General features: G+C 41.9%; 1 protein-coding gene across 1 annotated transcript; it reads left to right on the forward strand.

The window, feature by feature from the left end:
* The first annotated feature begins 15479 nt into the window (after window positions 1-15479).
* LOC105751160 (metallothionein-1D) lies at window positions 15480-16825 on the forward strand. The gene is made up of 3 exons (XM_012553833.3): window positions 15480-15642; window positions 16239-16304; window positions 16577-16825. The coding sequence occupies exons 1-3, from the start codon at window positions 15615-15617 to the stop codon at window positions 16669-16671; spliced, it is 189 nt and encodes a 62-aa protein (XP_012409287.1). The 5' UTR covers window positions 15480-15614; the 3' UTR covers window positions 16672-16825.
* The last annotated feature ends 2887 nt before the right edge of the window (window positions 16826-19712 follow it).

A 19712-nucleotide genomic window follows, 5' to 3' on the forward strand; every position in this document is an offset into this window, starting at 1 on the left:
TCCCCCCTCCTTCCCAATCACTATCACTGATGTGGGTTAACTGTAAGGAGGAGAAGTGGGGTTGGGAAGGAGTGGAGCTGGGGGAGACACCATGGAGACTGGGGAAGGGGAAGGGGGAAAGCACCATGAGGCAGAGTGCCAGTCATGGGATGGCCCATAAGTAGATTTTATAGAGAAAATTTAACCTCAGGGACATGATCGGGATTTCTGACAGCACATGGCAAAGTGAGACTGCTCAGGACTTCTGGAGATGGTAGGTCTCAGGAGTTCGACGTAAGTTGGGTTTCAGACGGACGACCTCCCCAGAGGGTGGGACCATGGACCTAACCTGATCTCTATCATGTACCTAACCTAACCCAGAGCCTTCTCCCTGTACCACCTCAGTGATCAGTTCTTTAGTTTTTTTCTGTCCAGCCCACCATTCAGGACCTCATCAATATTGTTTGTTCATCTGAAACATTCTGACCCCATTTGGGGTTCTTTTGATAGAGATAGTGGAGGAATTTGCCATTTTCTTCTCCAGTTCACTTTACAAATGAGAAAACTGATTGCAAAAAGGATTAAATGATTTGCCCAGTCACCCAGCTGGTAAGTGCCAAGTGTAAAGTGACTACATGTGAATTCAGGTTCTCCTAGCTTTTGAGCTGGTGCTCTATCCTCTGCATTACTTACCTGCCCCAGACCTGGCTTTTTTATATACCTTGGATATATTCCCTATCCCTTCCCCCTCTCCAGAAATGTGTCAGTTAAAATAAAACCATTGATTCCCTTTTGCTTCTTGTTGAAATGAGTAGATGGGGAATAAGGAATGCTACCCTCAACTCCTTGGACAAAGATGCTTTGGTCCCCTCCCTGGGGGACCAGGGAACCTGAGAGATCATTTTCCAACACTGCCATTTTGTAGAAGAAAAAACTGAAGCAATAAACTGGGAAAACATTTTTACAATCAAAGGTTCTGATAAAGGCCTCATTTCCAAAATATATAGAGAATTGACTCTAATTTATAAGAAATCAAGCCTTTCTCCAACTGATGAATGGTCAAAAGATATTAACAGATAATTCTCAGGCGAAGAAATTGAAACTATTTCTAGCCATATGAAAAGATGTTCCAAGTCATTATTAATCAGAGAAATGCAAATTAAGACAACTCTGAAATACCACTGCACACCTGTCAGACTGGCTAGAATGACAGGGAAGGGTAATGTGGAATGTTGCAGGAGATGTGGGAAAATAGGGACACTGATACATTGTTGGTGGAATTGTGAACACATCCAGCCATTCTGGAGAGCAATTTGATTATGCTCAAAAAGTTATCAAGCTGTGCATACCCTTTGACCCAGCAGTGTTACTACTGGGCTTATATCCCAAAGAGAGTTTAAAGAAGGGAAAGGGACCTGTATGTGCAAGAATGTTTGTGGCAGCCCTCTTTGTAGTGGCCAGAAACTGGAAACTGAGTGGATGCCCATCAGTTGGAGAATGGCTGAATAAATTGTGGTATATGAGTAATATGGAATATTATTATTCTGTTAGAAATGACCAGCAGGAGGATTTCAGAAAGGCCTGGAGAGACTTACATGAACTGATGCTGAGTGAAATGAGCAGGACCAGAAGAAGATCATTATATATTTCAACAACAATACTATATGATGATCAACTCTGAGGGACATGGCCTTCTTCAACAATGAGATGATTCAAACCAGTCCCAATAGAGCAGTAATGAACTGAACCAGCTGCACCCAGCAAAAGAACTCTGGGAGATGATTATGAACCACTACATAGAATTCCCAATCCCTCTATTTTTGTCCGCCTGCATTTTTTATTTCCTTCACAGGCTAATTGCACACTATTTCAAAGTCTGATTCTTTTTGTACAGCAAAATAACTGTTAGGTCATGTATACTTATTTTGTATTTAAGTTATACTTTAACATATTTAACATGTATTGGTCAACCTGCCATCTGGGGGAGGGGGTGGGGAGAAGGAGGGGAAAAGTTGGAACAAAAGGTTTTGCAAATGTCAATGCTGAAAAATTACCCGTGCATATATCTTGTAAATAAAAAGCTATCATAATAATAAAAAAAGAAGAAACTGAAGCCCTGAAAAGAATAACCTGACCAAAATCATTTAATGTCAGAGTAGGGTCTAGACCAGTGGTCCTCAAACTTTTGTTCTCAATATCTTTATCCTATTAAAAATGATTGAGGATCTGTCCAAAGAGTTTTTGTTTATGTGGGTTATAGTTATAGATATTGATCGCATTAAAAATAAAAACAAATTATGAATTTGTAGACTCTCTGAAAGGATTTCAGAGATTCCAAGAATGCTCTGGACCAGACTTTGAGAACCACTGGACTCTAGACCTCTTAGATTTTCCAACTCCTAATTCAATGCCCTTTCCACTCTCCCAATAAATATTTGTGAAATGGAAGAAAAGAGAAGCCATACAGCCAGACAAAGACAATATGGAGTCTAGAACTTGGATGTTCTAATGCCAGGTGGCCAGAGTCTTTTACTGAATCCTGATATCCTAGCCTTATCTTTGCAGATACATCATTGATGTAGTTAAAAAATTAGCCTAGGTCCAAGGATTCCTTAGAAAGCCCCTGTTTAATGCTCCCAAGCAATTCTGAGGATTGGTTCTCAGGAAAATAAATTCCAAACTTCTTGCTCTTTTTCTCCTTTGTAAATCAGGATTCTCTATCTGGCCTATTACACAGGATTATTTTAGGCAATAAATGAGAACATGCAAATAGTAATGCTGAGGAGGGGGAGACAGTGTGACGCTGCAGCAGATGCTGTTTTCTGCACACAAACCCTCTGGGTGGGGAGGAACCTAGAGATTTGCACTCCCTCTTCTGATTATCTGCAGCAGGTACCCTTCTCTGCACACAGCTCCTCTGGATGAGGAGCAGCCCAGAGATTTGCACTTTTCTGATTATCTGCAGCAGGTACCCTTCTCTGCACACAGCCCCTCTGGGTGGGGAGCAGCCCAAAGATTTGCACTCAACATCTTAAATACACAAGGCAAATATTGTGCAGAGTCCAGAAGTCAGCACAACTCAGGCTGTGTGCAAGAGGCTGACCTTGGGAAGGGGAGGAGGAGGAGGAGACGAAGGGGTGGGTCCTTTGCACTCATTCTTCTGGTCTTACTGCAATGAAGGGGAGGATACTATTCTTTCCTGCTACACCTGAATTAGGCCTTCCAGACCATTCTTCCTCCCTGAACTCTGATGGGGCAGATTTGAAAAGGGCCCTTTTTCACTTTAACATCCTTTTTGAAAATATGATCCATAGTCTACCTCTCAGATCTGTGGAGAAGGAAGGAATTTATCGCCAAAGAAGAACTAGAGAATATCATGAAATGCAAAATGAATAATTTTCATTAAACTAAATTAAAAAGGTTTTATACAAACAAAACCAATGCAGACATTTGTGATCCCAAATAAGTTCAAGATGGTCAGAGATTCAGGTTCTGTCGATTTGAAGTGAGGGAGGATTCCTGAAAATAGGGAACAATTCAGATTGACTTCTGTTCTTCCTGATAGGAAAAGAAGCTTTTCTAGGGATCTGAGAAAGGGAGAGCAATAGCCTATTTAGCTTTGTTAACGCAAGCCTGGGAAGGATTCAGAGCTAATATCTCTTCGTGGTGACTTAGGGGACAGGTTTGGGGACAGCTCTAGAAGGAAATGAGAATCTCAGAGTAGTGTTTCCTACTCCCACGTCTCTAGAATTCTGGGAATTTCCATGCCCATCTTCAATGTTTTTCTTCCTCTAAGTGCCTCATGAACCAGTGCAGGCTCCTGCAAATGTAAATCCTGTCGATGGACCTCCTGCAAAAAAAGTGAATTGGAGTGTGGTGTGTTCGGAATGGGTGTGGGTGTGTTGGGGAAAATCCTTCTCTGGTTTCAATTAAGTAGTCTCTGATCCATGCGAGAACACCTGAATGGGAGTAGGGATCATTTCAGGAGTTGGGGCTTTGGAGATTCATTTCTTAGTAGTCACAAGTCCCCTAAATCTCCCCTGAGGTAAAGCAGCATTCTTTCTGTGTTTCTGAGGCACATCCCTGAATTTGAGCTCTGCTAGGCTCTCAGGATTCCTCATATTTATCCCCTGCGTTCTCTTCTCAGGCTGCTGCTCCTGCTGCCCAGCAGCATGTGCCAAGTGTGCCCAGGACTGTGTCTGCAAAGCCCTTCAGAGAGTTGCAGCTGCTGCTACTGATATTCCCTGCACTTGTAAATGGAGGAATTTGTACAATCTAGCTTTTTACACACCATGAATGTGCTTTCTGTTTTGCTTCTATGAAAAGTGTGAATGGAAAAAAACCATTATATAATCCTTCTATCTTTGGACTTCTTGTGTGTTTGTAAAAACAAAGGACAATAATAGGGAGTCTCATTCGGGGCCTTCCTGAAAATTCTGAGTAGAAATGCTAATCTTTGACCTGTCAGATATTTAAAGTGAAAGAAACTTTTGTGCCCACTTATTTTAACACTGCCTTTTTACATAGGCAGGCACTAAGGTCCAAAGCAAAGAAGGGAATCAAAAATCACATAATTAGTAAGTATCAGAACTTGGACTACAATCCTAAATCTAGGGCTCCTTTTGTTGTAATACACTAAATACTTGCTGACTGGATAATTGAAATTATTGCATCATATAGGACAATGACAGAGTAGAGATTGGAACCAGTGAGTTCCAAATTTCGATTTCTAATCTTTTTTTTTCCTTGAACCATATTCTACAAAGATGATTAATCTTTGACTCTTTGCAGACACATCATTAGGTTCTCATGCTTCTGATTACCTGCAGCAGGTACCCTTCTCTGCACACAGTTCCCCTGGGTGGGGAACAGCCCAGAGATTTGCACTTTTCTGATTATCTGCAGCAGGTACCCTTCTCTGCACACAGTTCCTCTGGGTGGGGAGCAGCCCAGAGATTTGCACTCACTCTTTTGATTACTTGCAGCAGGTACCCTTCTCTGCACACAGTTCCTCTGGGTGGGGAACAGCCCAGAGATTTGCACTTTTCTGATTATCTGCAGCAGATACCCTTCTCTGCACACAGCTCCTCTGGGTGGGGAGCAGCCCAGAGATTTGCACTCAACATCTTAAATACACAAGGCAGACATTGTGCAGAGTCCATAAGTCAGCACAACTCAGGAAATAGAAATGATTTGTGAGACGAAAGATCCTAGATCTGAAACACAAATCTCCCCAAAAATGTTTTTTGATTCTGAACAATTGTAAGGATAGCTATAGCTGGTTCCTAAGGGAAAGGAAGTCTAACCTTCCCGTTTCCTCAGTTTCCTCCTTTTTAAAGTGGAGATCCCTCCTTTGCTTATCTTACAGGCTTTTTAGAAAGAATTAAATGAGAACACAAATTTTTCCCCCTCAATTGTATTTTATTTTTCCAAATACTGAGTTTTCAAAATTCATTTCTGTAAGATTTTGTATTCCAAGTTTTTCCCCCTTCTCTCCCCCCCACCCCAAAACAGCACGCAATCCAATATAGGTTAAACACGTATAATTCTTCTAAACATGTTTTCATATTTGTCATGTTATACAAGAAAATCAGACCAAAAGAGAATATAATCCAAGAAAGAAGAGAGAAAAGGCAAACAGACTTTAAAAAAAAAAAAAGGATTAAAAAATACTACAAAAATAAAAAAATAAAAAATCTGCTTTGATCCACATTCAGGCTCTTAAGTTCTCTCTCTGGATGCAGATGGCATTTTCCATCCCCAGTCTATTGGATGAGAACATGAATGTTGGATGACTTTGGAAAGTTAATGAGCTATATGTATATGAGAAAATAATTGTTAGAATTATAACTATTATAATAAAAGCCTGGACCTTTTGTTTTGTTCTAAGTACTGAAAGGACTAGAAAGAGAGCCTTGTGAAGAGTGTGGCAATCTATTTCTATATAAGCTCTCTCAGTAAGCTTATGCTTCTAAGTGAGGGACTGTCTTCCTTTTCTTCTCTCTCCTTTCCTCCATCCATGTTAGCCCTATTCCTCTGATGTCCTTATTTTATTCTTCCCACCCATTCCATTGTGGCTATTGGAATCCCTGTTCTATTTGTTAATTAACTGCCCTTCATATTCATCCTGCACCTTTCCCCTGGAAATTATTTCTTATACACAATATATGTACATGATGCTTCCCTCCAAGAAAACATAATCTCTTTGAGGGAATAATTGTCTTGCATCCTAAAACAGTGGTTCTCAAAGACTAGTACAGAGAACCCCTTTTAGAGGGCCTACAAATTCAAAATTAATTTTTGTTTCTAATATGATAAATATAAATATAATCCACATAAAAAATTTTTGAACAGAACCTCAATAATTTTAATAGTATAAAGATACTGGAAGCAAAAATTTGAGAACCACTGTCCTAAAATATCTATCATGGTTCCTGGCACGTAGCAGGCACTTAAAATGTTAGATTACACCAAACTGGATCACAGGCACTGGTTACTCAGGCAATGGCACATTTTGGTTATTTAAATATTCTGGCTAATAAAGAATTACCAAAATTTAAAAAAATGTTATTTCAATGCTTCAGAATGTGATGAATGAACAAGAATAAAAACTTGACTGAACTTACTGTGGGGGTACAAGTGGCCCTTGAGGCTTAACAGGGTCCAGGGCTCTCTTTCTCTTTCTGAATATCACCTCTCAGTGGACCAGGAGTCATGTTTATATCACAGACTGATCTTGGAGCACCAAATTCTCCATAATGGGAAAATATAAGCTCTGATAACAAGTTGCTGGGAGGTGAAAGACAGGGGAAAAGTAGAAGGGATTATCTTCTTACTTTCTTTAGCATTTTCCATAGCAAAGGATGAAGCAGATTCTGTGATAACAATGAAGTGTCAGAGATCACAAATTATTCTTCCCTAACCTTCCAAGATACTTTTATGACTTTGATCTTTCCATCCTTCTTTAAGTGACATGTTCTAAACCTGAGCTTCTAGTAATGTGTTTCTCTCTTTCCCTATGACATGTCATAAAATCTCTTTTTGAATATTACCATGTCAGTTCTCAAAATCACACTGGAAAAAGCAGGGGTTATGGAGCCAGAGAGAGAAAAGTAGAGACAAAGAAAAGGAGAGATACAGGGAGAAAGACACAAAAAAGGTTCCAAGATAGAACCAGAGAAAGACAGAGCTATGGAGAGAGACAGAAAAATCAACACAGGATAACAGGCAGGAAAAGTGAGAGAAGACAGACTGATGGAGAATACAGTAAAAAGACAGACAGATTCAAAGGAAGAAAAATGCAGAGAGATAGAGTACTACCTCTAGGATATGGGACCATTGGACATAGAGCTGAAAGGAATCTTCCTTTCACTTTGAAGTGAAATTTAGATATTCTACTTGCATACATCCTTCTCTCCTTGACACTTAATCCCTGCCTCAAGTTTCTTTTGCTAGGGAGCAAAGAATGCTCTTCTGCCTGCTTTGAGAGAATGCTAGTGGTCTCCCTATTAGCTTGATGTTAACCTCTATAGAAGAGAAGCCCCTCTCTTCTGTTTCCCTCAGCTGGGGGGCATTGCTAGAGAATGTGTTGGGAAGGACAGACCTTTTATGTGTCCATGGTCCCAGGGCCACATGGATTCTCTCAGCTTTTCAACCAGGAAGGAAAGATCAGGAAGTGTTCACTAAGCTTCAATACTCAGTTCAATAAGCATTTGTTTCTCCCCTGCAGTGTGACTGGCACTGTGCTTACCACTGTGGGATTGGGCTATATTCAAAGTGCAGACCTGGGGTTGAGAATGATAAAATGTTTATCAATTAGCTCTCAGGCTCTGTTTTTTATCAAGCCTCTAGAATTTCAAATAGGGGGGTGGTCCCATGGCCCCTCATTCTAGACCAATTGAAATGCCCTCTACAATACAGATAGTCTGTATAGTGAACACTGAACAGAGACTTAAAAGACCTGACTTCTCAAGAAGATTTTTCTCCCTTAGGGCAGATTCCTTGCTTTTGGGTTTCAATTTCAGCTTCTAAAATAAGGCAGTTGTAGCTTTCTATTAGAATCAATGAAAATTTTAATTAGTTAACAGTTAGTCAATAAATATTAATAATCTCCTATCAGGGTCTCCCACCCTTGTCCTTAGAATTTCCTCTCCCCAAAAGATAGACAGGGGAAAGATGATGGGTCATAGACCTGCATTTTCTCAAAACTGCATATCTAGCAAAGGAAGAGCAATAGAACCTTTTATCAGTTGCTTCTTATTAGTCTTAAGTAAAACCCCCAGGCTTAATGTTTTTTGTAAATTGTAAATTAGCAAGCAGATATGGTTATGATTTCTCCTTCTGTTACAGTTATGGGAGATATGGATGATGCCCTGACTTGTAGATGGGGATTCTGAAGACTGAAGTTTTCAGATACTGGAAGCCAGTGACAATTCTTGAGGACTTCTTTTATATTCAGTAGTATACAGGGCACTGGATAAATGGGACCGAGGGGACAAAAAATTCATAGGAATCAGTTTCTACCTTTCAGAAATTAATGTTCCTATTGGGGATACACCAAGACATGCCCAGGAAAGAGTTAGTAAACAATATCAGTATGTGGTGAGAACCAAATTAATAGTTTGGGATTACAATTCAAAGACAAGAGTTAGGAATCCTTGAAAAGACTGAGAGGAGAATTCACTGATATTTCCAAATTCATCCAGGTTAATCTCCAGTCATCCTGATCTATATATCTTGCCATTGGACCCAGATGGATCTGAAGGAGAAAATAAGGCTGGTGATGTTGCATAAACCTCTTTTATTTAAATCTAACTCACTTTCATGTCATGTCATCACCTTTCTGATGTCATGGTCTTCTTTGAAAATGAGGGACAAACATCACTTCCACATTAGTCATATTGTGAAGGATGAATCAAAACAAAAAATCATGAGAAAGAAAATAGTATGCCTCAATCTGCATTCAGACGCCATAGTTTTCCCTCTGGGTGTAAATAATATCTTCTGTATTACTGAGAGAAAATCTAAGTTTATCAGAATTAATTATCACACAATGTTGTTATTACTGTGTTCTGTTCACTCCACTCTTGCTCTTCTCTTAAAGTCAATCAATAACCATCACAATGTTCCTGCCATTCATCTGCCTCCTCTCAGTTCCTACATAAGCCATCTTAGTGTCTCTTATTCCTCATTATAATCCATCTGACTATTGAAATACCTTCCAAGGAATGGTATTCGTTTCTCCATTTGTCTCCTCTCCCTGTCTAATCTAGCCTTTTCAGGGGTCCTCAAACTACAGCCCGCAGGCCAGATGCGGCAGCTGAGGACGTTTATCCCCCTCACCCAGGGTTATGAAGTTTCTATGTTTAAAGGCCCACAAAACAAAGTTTTTGTTTTTACTATAGTCCGGCCCTCCAACAGTCTGAGGGACAGTGAACTGGCCCCCAATTTAAAAAGTTTGAAGACCCCTGCTAAATGCTTCCAAGTTCCTTATGAATATGTCTGGTCACCACAAGGCTCTGCCCAGAAATCTTTGGTAGTTTTCTATGCCTAACAAGTAAAATATTGATTCCCCCTCCCTTTTTTTTTCTTTTTTCCCCTGGATATTCAAGGTGGTCCACAATCTAGTGGTATTCTACTTTGTCAGCCTTTTGATGTTCAGTTGTTTTTTAGTCTTATCCATCTCTTCATGACTTCATTTGGGGTTTTCTTCCAAAAATGCTGGGGTGGTTTGCCATTTCCTTCTCTTCCTCATTTTACAGATGAGGAAACTGAGGTAAACAGAGTTAAGTGACTTGCCCAGGGTCACACAACCAAAAGTATCTAAGGGCAGATTTGAACTCAGGAAGATGAATCTTTCTGACTACAGGGCAGCCACTATCTCCTGAGCCACCTAGCTGCCTTATCTCATGTTTGCCTTTCTCATTATCTCATCATGTATTTTATACTTGAGACTGACAATTTCATGTATCTCAAGTGCTTCCAGAGTTTTTTCTTGGTCATACCATTCATTTAATCTGTAATTTCCTTGTCTTTTCTTTTATTGGAAAAATTAAATGAACCCAGGAATAAGATTGAAGTAAGATTTTCTTGGAGTTCTTGCATCATAGGATTTAGAGTTGGAAGATACTTTAGAAATTGTCTAGTCAAACCTTTTTGTTTTACATATGAGGAAACTGAGGTCCAGAAGAGGTAAATGGTGTGCCTAAGATCACACAAGGTCACAGCTGGCAGAGCTGGATTCACACTCAGATGCAATGACTTTGAATCCTTTTCTTTTTCTACTACTTGGCATATGGCACAAGAGAGCCTGTGGTTTAACTACACATTCCAAGGTTTCTTTAGCCTGGAAGGCCTCCAGGCCCCAAATAGCCACCTGATTTACCTGATCCTAGTGTCTAAAATTACACTATGAGTAACACATTCCTTTAGGTTAAGCATTGTCCTCTCTTTGCCAGTGATTTTAAAAATATATACCCCTTGGGAAGAGATAGAATTCCTAGAGGGAGTGAATGCTGTGAATGGGATTATGAGCTTCCTAGGATCAGAGAAGACATGAGATAGGGGAGGAGGAAGAGAAGCAGCCTAGAGATATAGTACGAAGACTTTTCCCACTTTTCCCCAGACCCCTTTGGTTTCTTTTTCTTGAAAAAGGCACCTCCATCCTGAGTTGATTGCAGAGTTCCCTATATCAGTCTAGATAGTATGAGGGCATAATGCATGAATTGACAATTTTGGAATAAAACTTGACTCAAGATTAAAACAGTATTAAATGAAACTAGGCCCAAGGAAACTATGTGCAATGGGTTTATATTTCCCAGATCAAAATTTAGCAAAACATGATCTAGCCAAATCTTCTGGACCCAGAGCTTCCACATTAAACTAACTGGTTCTTGAAAAAAAATCACCTAAGTATTCTAAAATATTTTTGTGCAGTTATCTACTTATCCATGTAGAAAAGAAACACATGTTTTAAAGGCCAGAAAGATTGAAGAAGAAAGAGATAACAAAGAACTTATATATATATATATATATATATATATATATCAGGGTAACAATAATATCTATGTATTCTGGAGTTGTTTGTTTGTTCTTAATTTATTTAGATCCTGAAGAGGCAGTTTTTTCTTCTCTCTTGGTTTTGCTACTGGTCCTTTTTGTTTCGGCAAGGTCAATTTTAGATGGTGGCAGTGGTAGTTTTACCTTTTTCTAGTTTAGAGAGGAACTCTAAGGACCCTTACTGATTTCTGTCCCTTGCCTCAACTTCTGATCAACAGTCTCTCTCAGTTTAGAGTAGTATTTCTTAGCATAGGGTTTATAGGTAGATTTCAGGGAATCTGGGAATAGGAATGGCTTAGGGCAAATGATTCTATTTTTTACTAACCTCTAATTGCAATAATATTTCCTTTAATGACTTAAAAGCATGATTCTGAAAAAAAGATCCACAAGGTTCACCAGATTGCCAAGAGTTAATCCATGGAATCACAGAAAATTCTAATGTTCATTTTGTTTAGCTAGTAGCTCCAGTATACCCCTAGCAAGAATAGTTCAACTGAACCCCTATTAAGTTGTTATTGTTCTGTATCATCTTCCCTGAGCTCTTTTTCCTATAAGCCACACAGTCTTCTCTTGTGATCACAATATTCTATCTCTTTATATTTAAATCTGTCTTTTCCTTCTTAGGAACCTTAGTCTGATTTATCTCCCTGTGTCTCTCTGCAGAGTAGGAATTTTTAAAGCTAAGTTCCAAAAAGAAAGGAATGATTTCTTAGGATCATACATTTGGAGATGGAAGGGATCTTCAGGGTCTTTTAATAAGCAATAATTTGCATAGTTGTGAACTAAAATTTCCCCTACTATGATCAATATGCAATTTAATTTTATTGCTAAATATACTTTTTAACTCTACTCAATACTTTTGCATATATGTTGTCAAAGAAAGAATTACAAGAATTAGAGTTGTCAGTTAGAATCTCCACCCTTGTCCATACTCACAGATCTCAAATAGAAAAATCCTGATGGTATGTATGTCCAAAAAGCACAAAAGTCCAAAAGAGGAATCCTGTGTACAGAGGTAAGGTCATTCTATCAGACTGGGCATCTTAGGGAGCACTATGAAGAAAGGGATATGAAAAAAATAATTCAGATGTTGAGGGTCTGAACTTATCTTCCTTGATAGAAGGAAATGACTATAACTGTATCAGTATCTGTTTCTGATAATATTGGCTCCTGGAAAGATGGACTGCTTGGTCAGAAACAGGATAGAAGTATTTGACACCTAGAAACCTGGTCATTGATTCATTAAGGCAAGAAGGAAAAAGATATTAATTCTTAGACCTCTTCTTGGAGAATATGAATTGATTATATGGAATGGAATATAAAAGAGAATCTCAGATATTTATCTCTTATCTCTAAACTTTTTTCTCTACCTTCTCTTTTCTTTCTCTCTCCTCTCCTTTTATCCCCTCTTCTCCCTTTCCCCTGCTCCTCTCCTCCATTTACCTCCTTTCTTTCCCTTCATTTCTCCTTTTTCCTCCTGTGCCTTCCATTCTTTCTTGTCCTTTTTTTCTCCTTTTCCCTCTTCTCCTTCCTCTCACTTTCCCTTCTTTCTTCCTCTCCTTTTCTCTTCTCTCTCCCCTTTTCCTTCATTCTTTCTCAACATTTTTCTCTCCTTTACTATTCTGCTCATTTTTCTTCCTTTCTGCTTGTCTCTCTTCTATTTTTATCTCTTCATTCCCCTTCCTGTTCTCATGTTTCTGGCACTGATAAAGTCTCATGGAAATGCAAAATCCCCTTTATGAAGGGTGCAATGAAAATTCTACTGAACACATTCCCTTCTGACTTAGGTGACACAGAGACCCTTTAGACAGGTCTATATCCTCTCTCTGAGCATTCCATCTCAATGAGCCATGAGCTATGATAGACTACTCAATGTGAGTCACTCAATGAGGTGTATTGCCTACAGATGTGCACTATTATTCTTGGAGTAAAAAGACTGAATTGTGAGGTGAATTTACTGGCAAAAGAAAGGTATTATTCCATTACTTCTCTCAGCATTTCCTCCAGCAAAGAAACACACACACACACACACATTCCACCTCCTTTTTTTATTCCCGGGTTTCTCCCTAGTATTTGTTGCTTCACTTCCCTTCAATAGCTCGGAGCTGGATTGTTGATTCTGTTCACCAGATAACTTCCAGGAATGTGTGTGTGTTTTTTTCCCTCACTATGCATGTTGATGACACACTTCTAGGCTTCCCAATTCAGTTTCATTTGGCTCCCTTCAGTCCTTGCACTGGACACAAGTGGGAACATTCGTGATCCTTACCTCAGAGATATATGATGGAGAAGGCAGAGATTAAGAGAGAAGGACCGATTCTAAACCAAGATTCAAAGAGACAGGAAAAAATATGGAGAAGAAAAAAAATGAGGAATGGAGAGTGAGAGATAGAAAGATGGAGACAGTGAAAGAAATACAGACAAAAAGCATGAAGGGCAAAAATCATGAGACAGACCTAAGGAGAAAAATAAAGATGGAAGAAAAGACTAAGTAAGAGACAAAAATGGAGACAGAGAGAGTGAGATAAAGAGATAAAGAAAATTATTCTTCCCCATGGGTGAACTGCTTAAACTTATTTATCCCCATAGGGATCTTTCCCTTACCTTGTGGACTTCTTGCGATTTTGATTCCTCTGAGATAATTCAATATTATTATAAGAATGTTGATGCTAACAAAAGATGAGTCATTTCCTGGATCATTGAAAGGGCTGCATGCTTCCATGCCCTCCTGTCCAAATTCCTTCTGCTTCTCAGTTCTGGGTAGATTGTCAGTATAAAGCACCTATACATATGTGCATGTATTTATGCACATATATGTATATGGATTCAGGTAAGTAGCTCAATGGATAGAGAGCTGAGCCTGAAATCAGTAAAACCTCAGTTCAAACCTAGCTCCAGACACTTACTTACTAGCTGTGTGATCCTGAAAAATCATTTTTTCTTTTTGCCTCAGTTTCCTCATCTGTTAAATGATCTGAAGAAGGAAATGACAAACCACTCCAATACATTTGCCAAGAAAACCCAAATAGACTCATAAAGAGATGGATGTGAGTGAACAATAACAGAGCTGGGTTTCTGAAAGGTGAGAGGGTAAGGAGGAAGTGCATTCCAGGTAGGGAGGACGTCTGCACAAAGGCACTTCCATCAGAACTGATCATCACATAGTATTGTTGTTGAGGTATATAATGATCTGGCCCTGCTCACTTCACTCAGCATCGGTTCGTGTAAGTCTCTCCAGGCCTTTCTGACATCATCCTGCTGGTGGTTTCTTACAGAACAGTAATATTTATACCATTCATATACCACAGCTTATTCAGCCATTCTCTAACTGACGGGCAGCCCCTCAGTTTCCAGTTCCTGGCCGCTACAAAGAGGGCCCTCACGAACATTTCTGCCCCCGTGGGTCCCCCTCCCCCTTTACGCTCTCCTTGGGACACAGGCCCGTAGTGAGACCGCTGGATCTGTACGCACAGGAGATGTATTCTGAGCATGCCGAGTCTGAGATCCCTAAGGGAGCCAGTGGGAAATGGGCAGTGGGCAGTCGGTGATAGCTGACAGACTAGCAATGAACGCGGGAGCTGTGCACCAAGGGGGAGCCAAACCGAGGGGAGCCGGTGAAATCAATGGGAGCAAAGACTGAGCCCCAGAAAGCGCGCGGGAGGGTGATTCGGCGCGGCCCTTCACTCTGCTCACGCCTCGGTCCCAGTTACCTCTCTGCGTCCCCGAGCCCTGCCCCCTGCCCTGGCAGCCGCGCCAGCGGCTCCCGCTCAGACCGGAGGTGGGGGGGCAGCCATCAGAGGCAGCGCCCTGAACAGGAGGCCAGGGAAGGTGGGGCTGCGGGTACAAGAGGGGCTCGGGGTGGGGGTCGAACTCCCGCAGAGCAGGAAGCCCAGCGGGACCCCCTCACTGATAACCCTGACGGGACGCGGGTCACGCAGCAGGCGCTGCCCTTGCGACGGGCCGCCGGGGAGGGACAGGGGCCGCGCTGCCCTCTGCGCACGGCACGCCGGAGGGGGACAGGGCCGCGCCCTCTGCGCACGGGCGCGCGGGGGAAGGCAGGGCCGCGCTGCCCTCTGCGCACGGCGCGCCGGGAGGGTGAGGCAGGCCGCTGCCTCTCCCGGCGCGCCGGAGGGAACAGGGGCCGCGCTGCCCTCTGCGCACGGGCGCGCCGGGGGAGGGGAGGCAGGGGCCGCGCTGCCCTCTGCGCACGGGTGCGCGGGGGAAGGGGGGGAGGCAGGGGCCGCGCTGCCCTCTGCGCACGGGCGCGCCGGGGGGGGACAGGGGCCGCGCTGCCCTCTGCGCACGGGCGCGCCGGGGAAGCAGGGGCTCGGAGAGGTGCACAGAGCCCTCGGTTCGGGGAAAGCCGCCCACAGAGGTGCACCCGGCGCTCCAGGAGTCAGCCGCGTCCCGGGCGGAGCGCAGGGAGGGGCGGAGGGAGGAGAAGGGAGGGGCGGGGCCTTTGCACTCCCTCTCGGGTCCCTGGGCTTTAAAAGGGAGCACGCGGCGCCTTCCTCCCAGCGCCTGCTCCCACCCGCCCTTCTCCCCGAGAACTCGCGCCGGACGTCTCCCCGCCCGCCATGGACCCCAACTGTGACTGCGGAAGCGGTAAGGAGGCGAACGCGAGGCAGGCCCGCCGGACAGCCCCCGCTTTGCTGGGGGGTGCGGGGAAGGAGGTCGCTTAGGTTTAAAATGAAGCAACCGAAAGCTTTCCTTCCTTTCCCGCCTTCAGTGCTGGGAGTTAAAGATGTGAGACCCAGACGGGCTTAAGACCCAGGGACAGGAACGGACCTGAGAAGGGCTCCCTCCTTTGGGCAAGGGACCGGCTTTAGTCCCCCCAGAACCGAGCAGAAGGGAGGGCAGGGCCAGGGCTGTAGTTGGTGTAGAGTTCATACTTGTGTGTTAAGGACCTGTGAAAACTAAGCTCGGATGAGGGGCTCTCCAACAGGGCAGGTGTTGGGAGCAGGGTTTGTGTCTGTCCTGCTGGTGAGGGAAGATTTAGTTTCTAAGGGGCCAAGAAAAGAAGGGCTTCATATGGCCAGCCTGGAAAGATCTCAGCTCTGGCCCCTCTTCTGGGTAACCAGTGGGGCTCTGGGCTTGGGGAGGGGCAAATGCGAGGCAAGGGAGCGTCCCTGACCTGAGTCTGCCACCATAAGCCGAACCTTTTCTCTGCTCACCTTCCCTCTCTTTTCTTCTCCCCTTAGGTGCCTCTTGCACTTGTGCAACCTCCTGCAAATGTAAATCCTGCCGATGTACCTCCTGCAAAAAAAGTGAGTGAGAGAATGTCTGTGGGGGGCTGGGGCAGGGTGGCTACAGAAGCTTTCTGTGGCCTAAATTAACCCGTCTGGCCTGTTAGATACTTGGATATTCTAAAGGTGGGCAGGTGGGATTTGGTGTGGTGCTCTTTTCCTGCAGATGTAAAAATCCTTTTAGTTCCCCATTAGGAGACTTAATAACATGGCATTCTTCCATTTTTCTTGGCTGCCCTAGAATGGGCCCTCCCAGGTTCCTCTCACACTCATCTCCTACCTTTCCTTCTCAGGCTGCTGCTCCTGCTGTCCTGCAGGATGTGGCAAATGTGCCCAAGGTTGCATCTGCAAAGAACCCCAGACTGAGAGTTGTAGCTGCTGCCAGTGATTGTTCCTGTCTTCCTGTGACTGTAAATAGAAGAATCTGTACACATATGACTTTTCATACACTTTGAACATATTTTTCTATTTTTTCTATAAAATGTATAAATCAAGATGCATTTATTAAGCATTTAATATGACAATAAACTCACTGAATCCTCTTTTGTCTATGGGCCAGTTGTGTCTTTTCTGGGAAGGTGGGTTAAGAAATACAAAATTTTGACTCTGAGGAGAGAGGTGATTGGGAGACTCCAGTTCAGAGGTAAATTAAAGAGTCTTATAACCAGGAGGCATTTGAGAGATAATATGGCAAACCCAGCCATTTGGCATAGAAGGAAATACAGGACCAGCAAGAAGTGACTTGCCCCTGCTCACTTGGTCAGTTAGTGTCCAATTAAAAACTAAATTTCCTAGGTTTCTTAACTTCCAATCCATTGGTCTCAATTCATATGGAAGAGAGAAGCCAAAGGTAACACAGTTGAGTAAAGACAAAATAAACTTCAATATTTGATTTTTTTAGTTGATCTTTATTCTTCTAACATGAAGTATGTTGCATATATGTATATATATAGTATGTATGTATGCATGGTGTGTGTGTGTACAAAAGTCTGTACAGGTTCAAGATATTAGCGTTTGGGGGCAGCTAGGTATCCCAGTGTTTAGGGCAGCAACCCTGAAGTCAGCAGCACCTGAGTTCAAATCTTATCTCAAAACAATTAACACCTCCTGGCTGCGTGACCCTGGGCAAGTCACTTAACCCCAACTACCTCAGCAAAAAAAAAGATATTAGAGTTTTAGTTACATGTTTAACCTATATTAGATTGCTTGCTTTCTTGGGGAAGAGAAGGGGAAAAAATTTGGAACACTGTTTTGCAAAGGTGAATGTTGAAAACTATTTTTACATGTATTGGGAAAATAAAATACTATTAAAAATAAAGTGTTTTAGTGCAGTTTCAAGCTATTAAAACTTGAAACTGGGCTGTTATGAATCCAGTCAACTAATAAATATTTAATAATTAGCAACTTACATCAGGCACTATTCTAGCATAGGGAATTCAAGAAGAAAGAATGGCTCAATATTAGCTCACAAAGAGCTTTCATTTTAATTGGGTGGGTATTGGGGATACAAGTATATATTTCTATGTTTATGTCAATGTCTGCAGATATATACATATACACAAATATATGCACAGAATAAATAGATTAAATATAAATAATATGGAATAAAGAGATTAAATATAAATAAATACAAGATTATTGGACCAAAAGGGCACTAGAAATTCATGTAGAAGGTGGTATTGGAGCTTTGTCTTAAAGGAAGAAGGGTTTCACTAAGATAGCTCAGGTATTTACATATATTAGATGATAGCTGTTGTTTCTATCACTGAGCTCTTATGCGTCAATCAATAAACGTTTACCAAGCATTTACCGCCCAGCTTGTTCCAAGTTGCTGTTGGTGGTCCTTTGTTCCTGAAGAGGACCAATGGCATCAGGAGCAGCTTCTCACAAAGTGAGTTGCATTTCAGTGAAGCAAATTGGGCAGAGTTGGAAGCCTCTCCTCTCCTCCACAGTCATCAGAGACCAGCCACAAGACAAAGGTCAAGGTCTATCCTATTTATCATGTTAGTCAAATATCCTATACATAGCATTAGAACACAATAAAGACTTTTGGAATGAAAATTCTCCTGGACTCAATCCTACCTCTCGGATCACGCAAGGAGACATCTGAGGCTTGATGCATATTGTAAGTGTGCTCGGTCCCCTGAGAATCATGAGAATTCACATTTCAATGGGAAAAATAAGCTCATTGGAGGACAGCTTTCCCTCCTCCTTGTCTCACATCTCTTAAAGGACTTCTGCTGCTCTCTTCCTTCACCCCAACTCACGTGAAAGGATGCTCCTTCTTTGTAACAAGGCACACTCCTCTACATGTACAAGTGATCCCACTTCTTCCTCCTTTCTTCAGCAGATTGCAGCCTCTATGATCTCAGTTCTCATTTATCATCAGTCTCTCCCTCTCTACTGTCTTCTTCCCTACTGCCAACAACATACCCATGTCCCTATCCTCAAACAATCCCTTCATTTGACCTATCGATCCCTACAGGCTATCATCCTTTATCTTTCCTCCCTTCTATGTTAAACTATGTATGAAAGTTAGTGATTTTACTTCTTATCTTCTTACTCTCTTCCAAACCTTTAATCTGGCTTCTGATCTTGGCTAAGATGACAGGAAAAAATAATGATGATTGTTGGAGGGGATGTGGGAAAACTGGAACATTGATGCATTGTTGGTGGAGTTGTGAATGAATCCAACCATTCTGGAGAGTAGTTTGGAACTATGCTCAAAAAGTTATCAAACTGTGCATACCCTTTGATCCAGCAGTGTTACTATTGGGCTTATATCCCAAAGAGATCATAAAGAAGGGAAAAGGACCTGTATGTGCCAAAATGTTTGTGGCAGCCCTGTTTGTAGTGGCTAGAAACTGGAAACTGAGTGGATGTCCATCAGTTGGAGAATGGCTTAATAAATTGTGGTATATGAATGTTATGGAATATTACTGTTCTGTAAGAAATGACCAGCAGGATGATTTCAGAAAGGCCTGGAGAGACTTACACAAACTGATGCTGAGTGAAATGAGCAGGACCAGGAGATCATTATATACTTCAACAACAATACTATATGATGACCAGTTCTGATGGACCTGGCCATCCTCAGCAACGAGATCAACCAAATCATTTCCAATGGAGCAGTAATGAACTGAACCAGCTATGCCCAGAGAAAGAACTCTGGGAGACGACTAAAAACCATTACATTGAATTCCCAATCCCTATATCTATGCCCATCTGCATTTTTGATTTCCTTCACAAGCTAATTGTACAATATTTCAAAGTCTGATTCTTTTTGTACAGCAAAATAACATTTTGGTCATGTATACTTATTGTGTATGTAATTTATATTTTAATGTATTTAACATCTACTGGTCATCCTGCCATTTAGGGGAGGGGGTGGGGGGGTAAGAGGTGAAAAATTGGAACAAGAGGTTTGGC

This window comes from Sarcophilus harrisii, chromosome 2 (genome assembly GCF_902635505.1).
Source record: "Sarcophilus harrisii chromosome 2, mSarHar1.11, whole genome shotgun sequence".
NCBI lineage: Eukaryota > Metazoa > Chordata > Mammalia > Dasyuromorphia > Dasyuridae > Sarcophilus > Sarcophilus harrisii.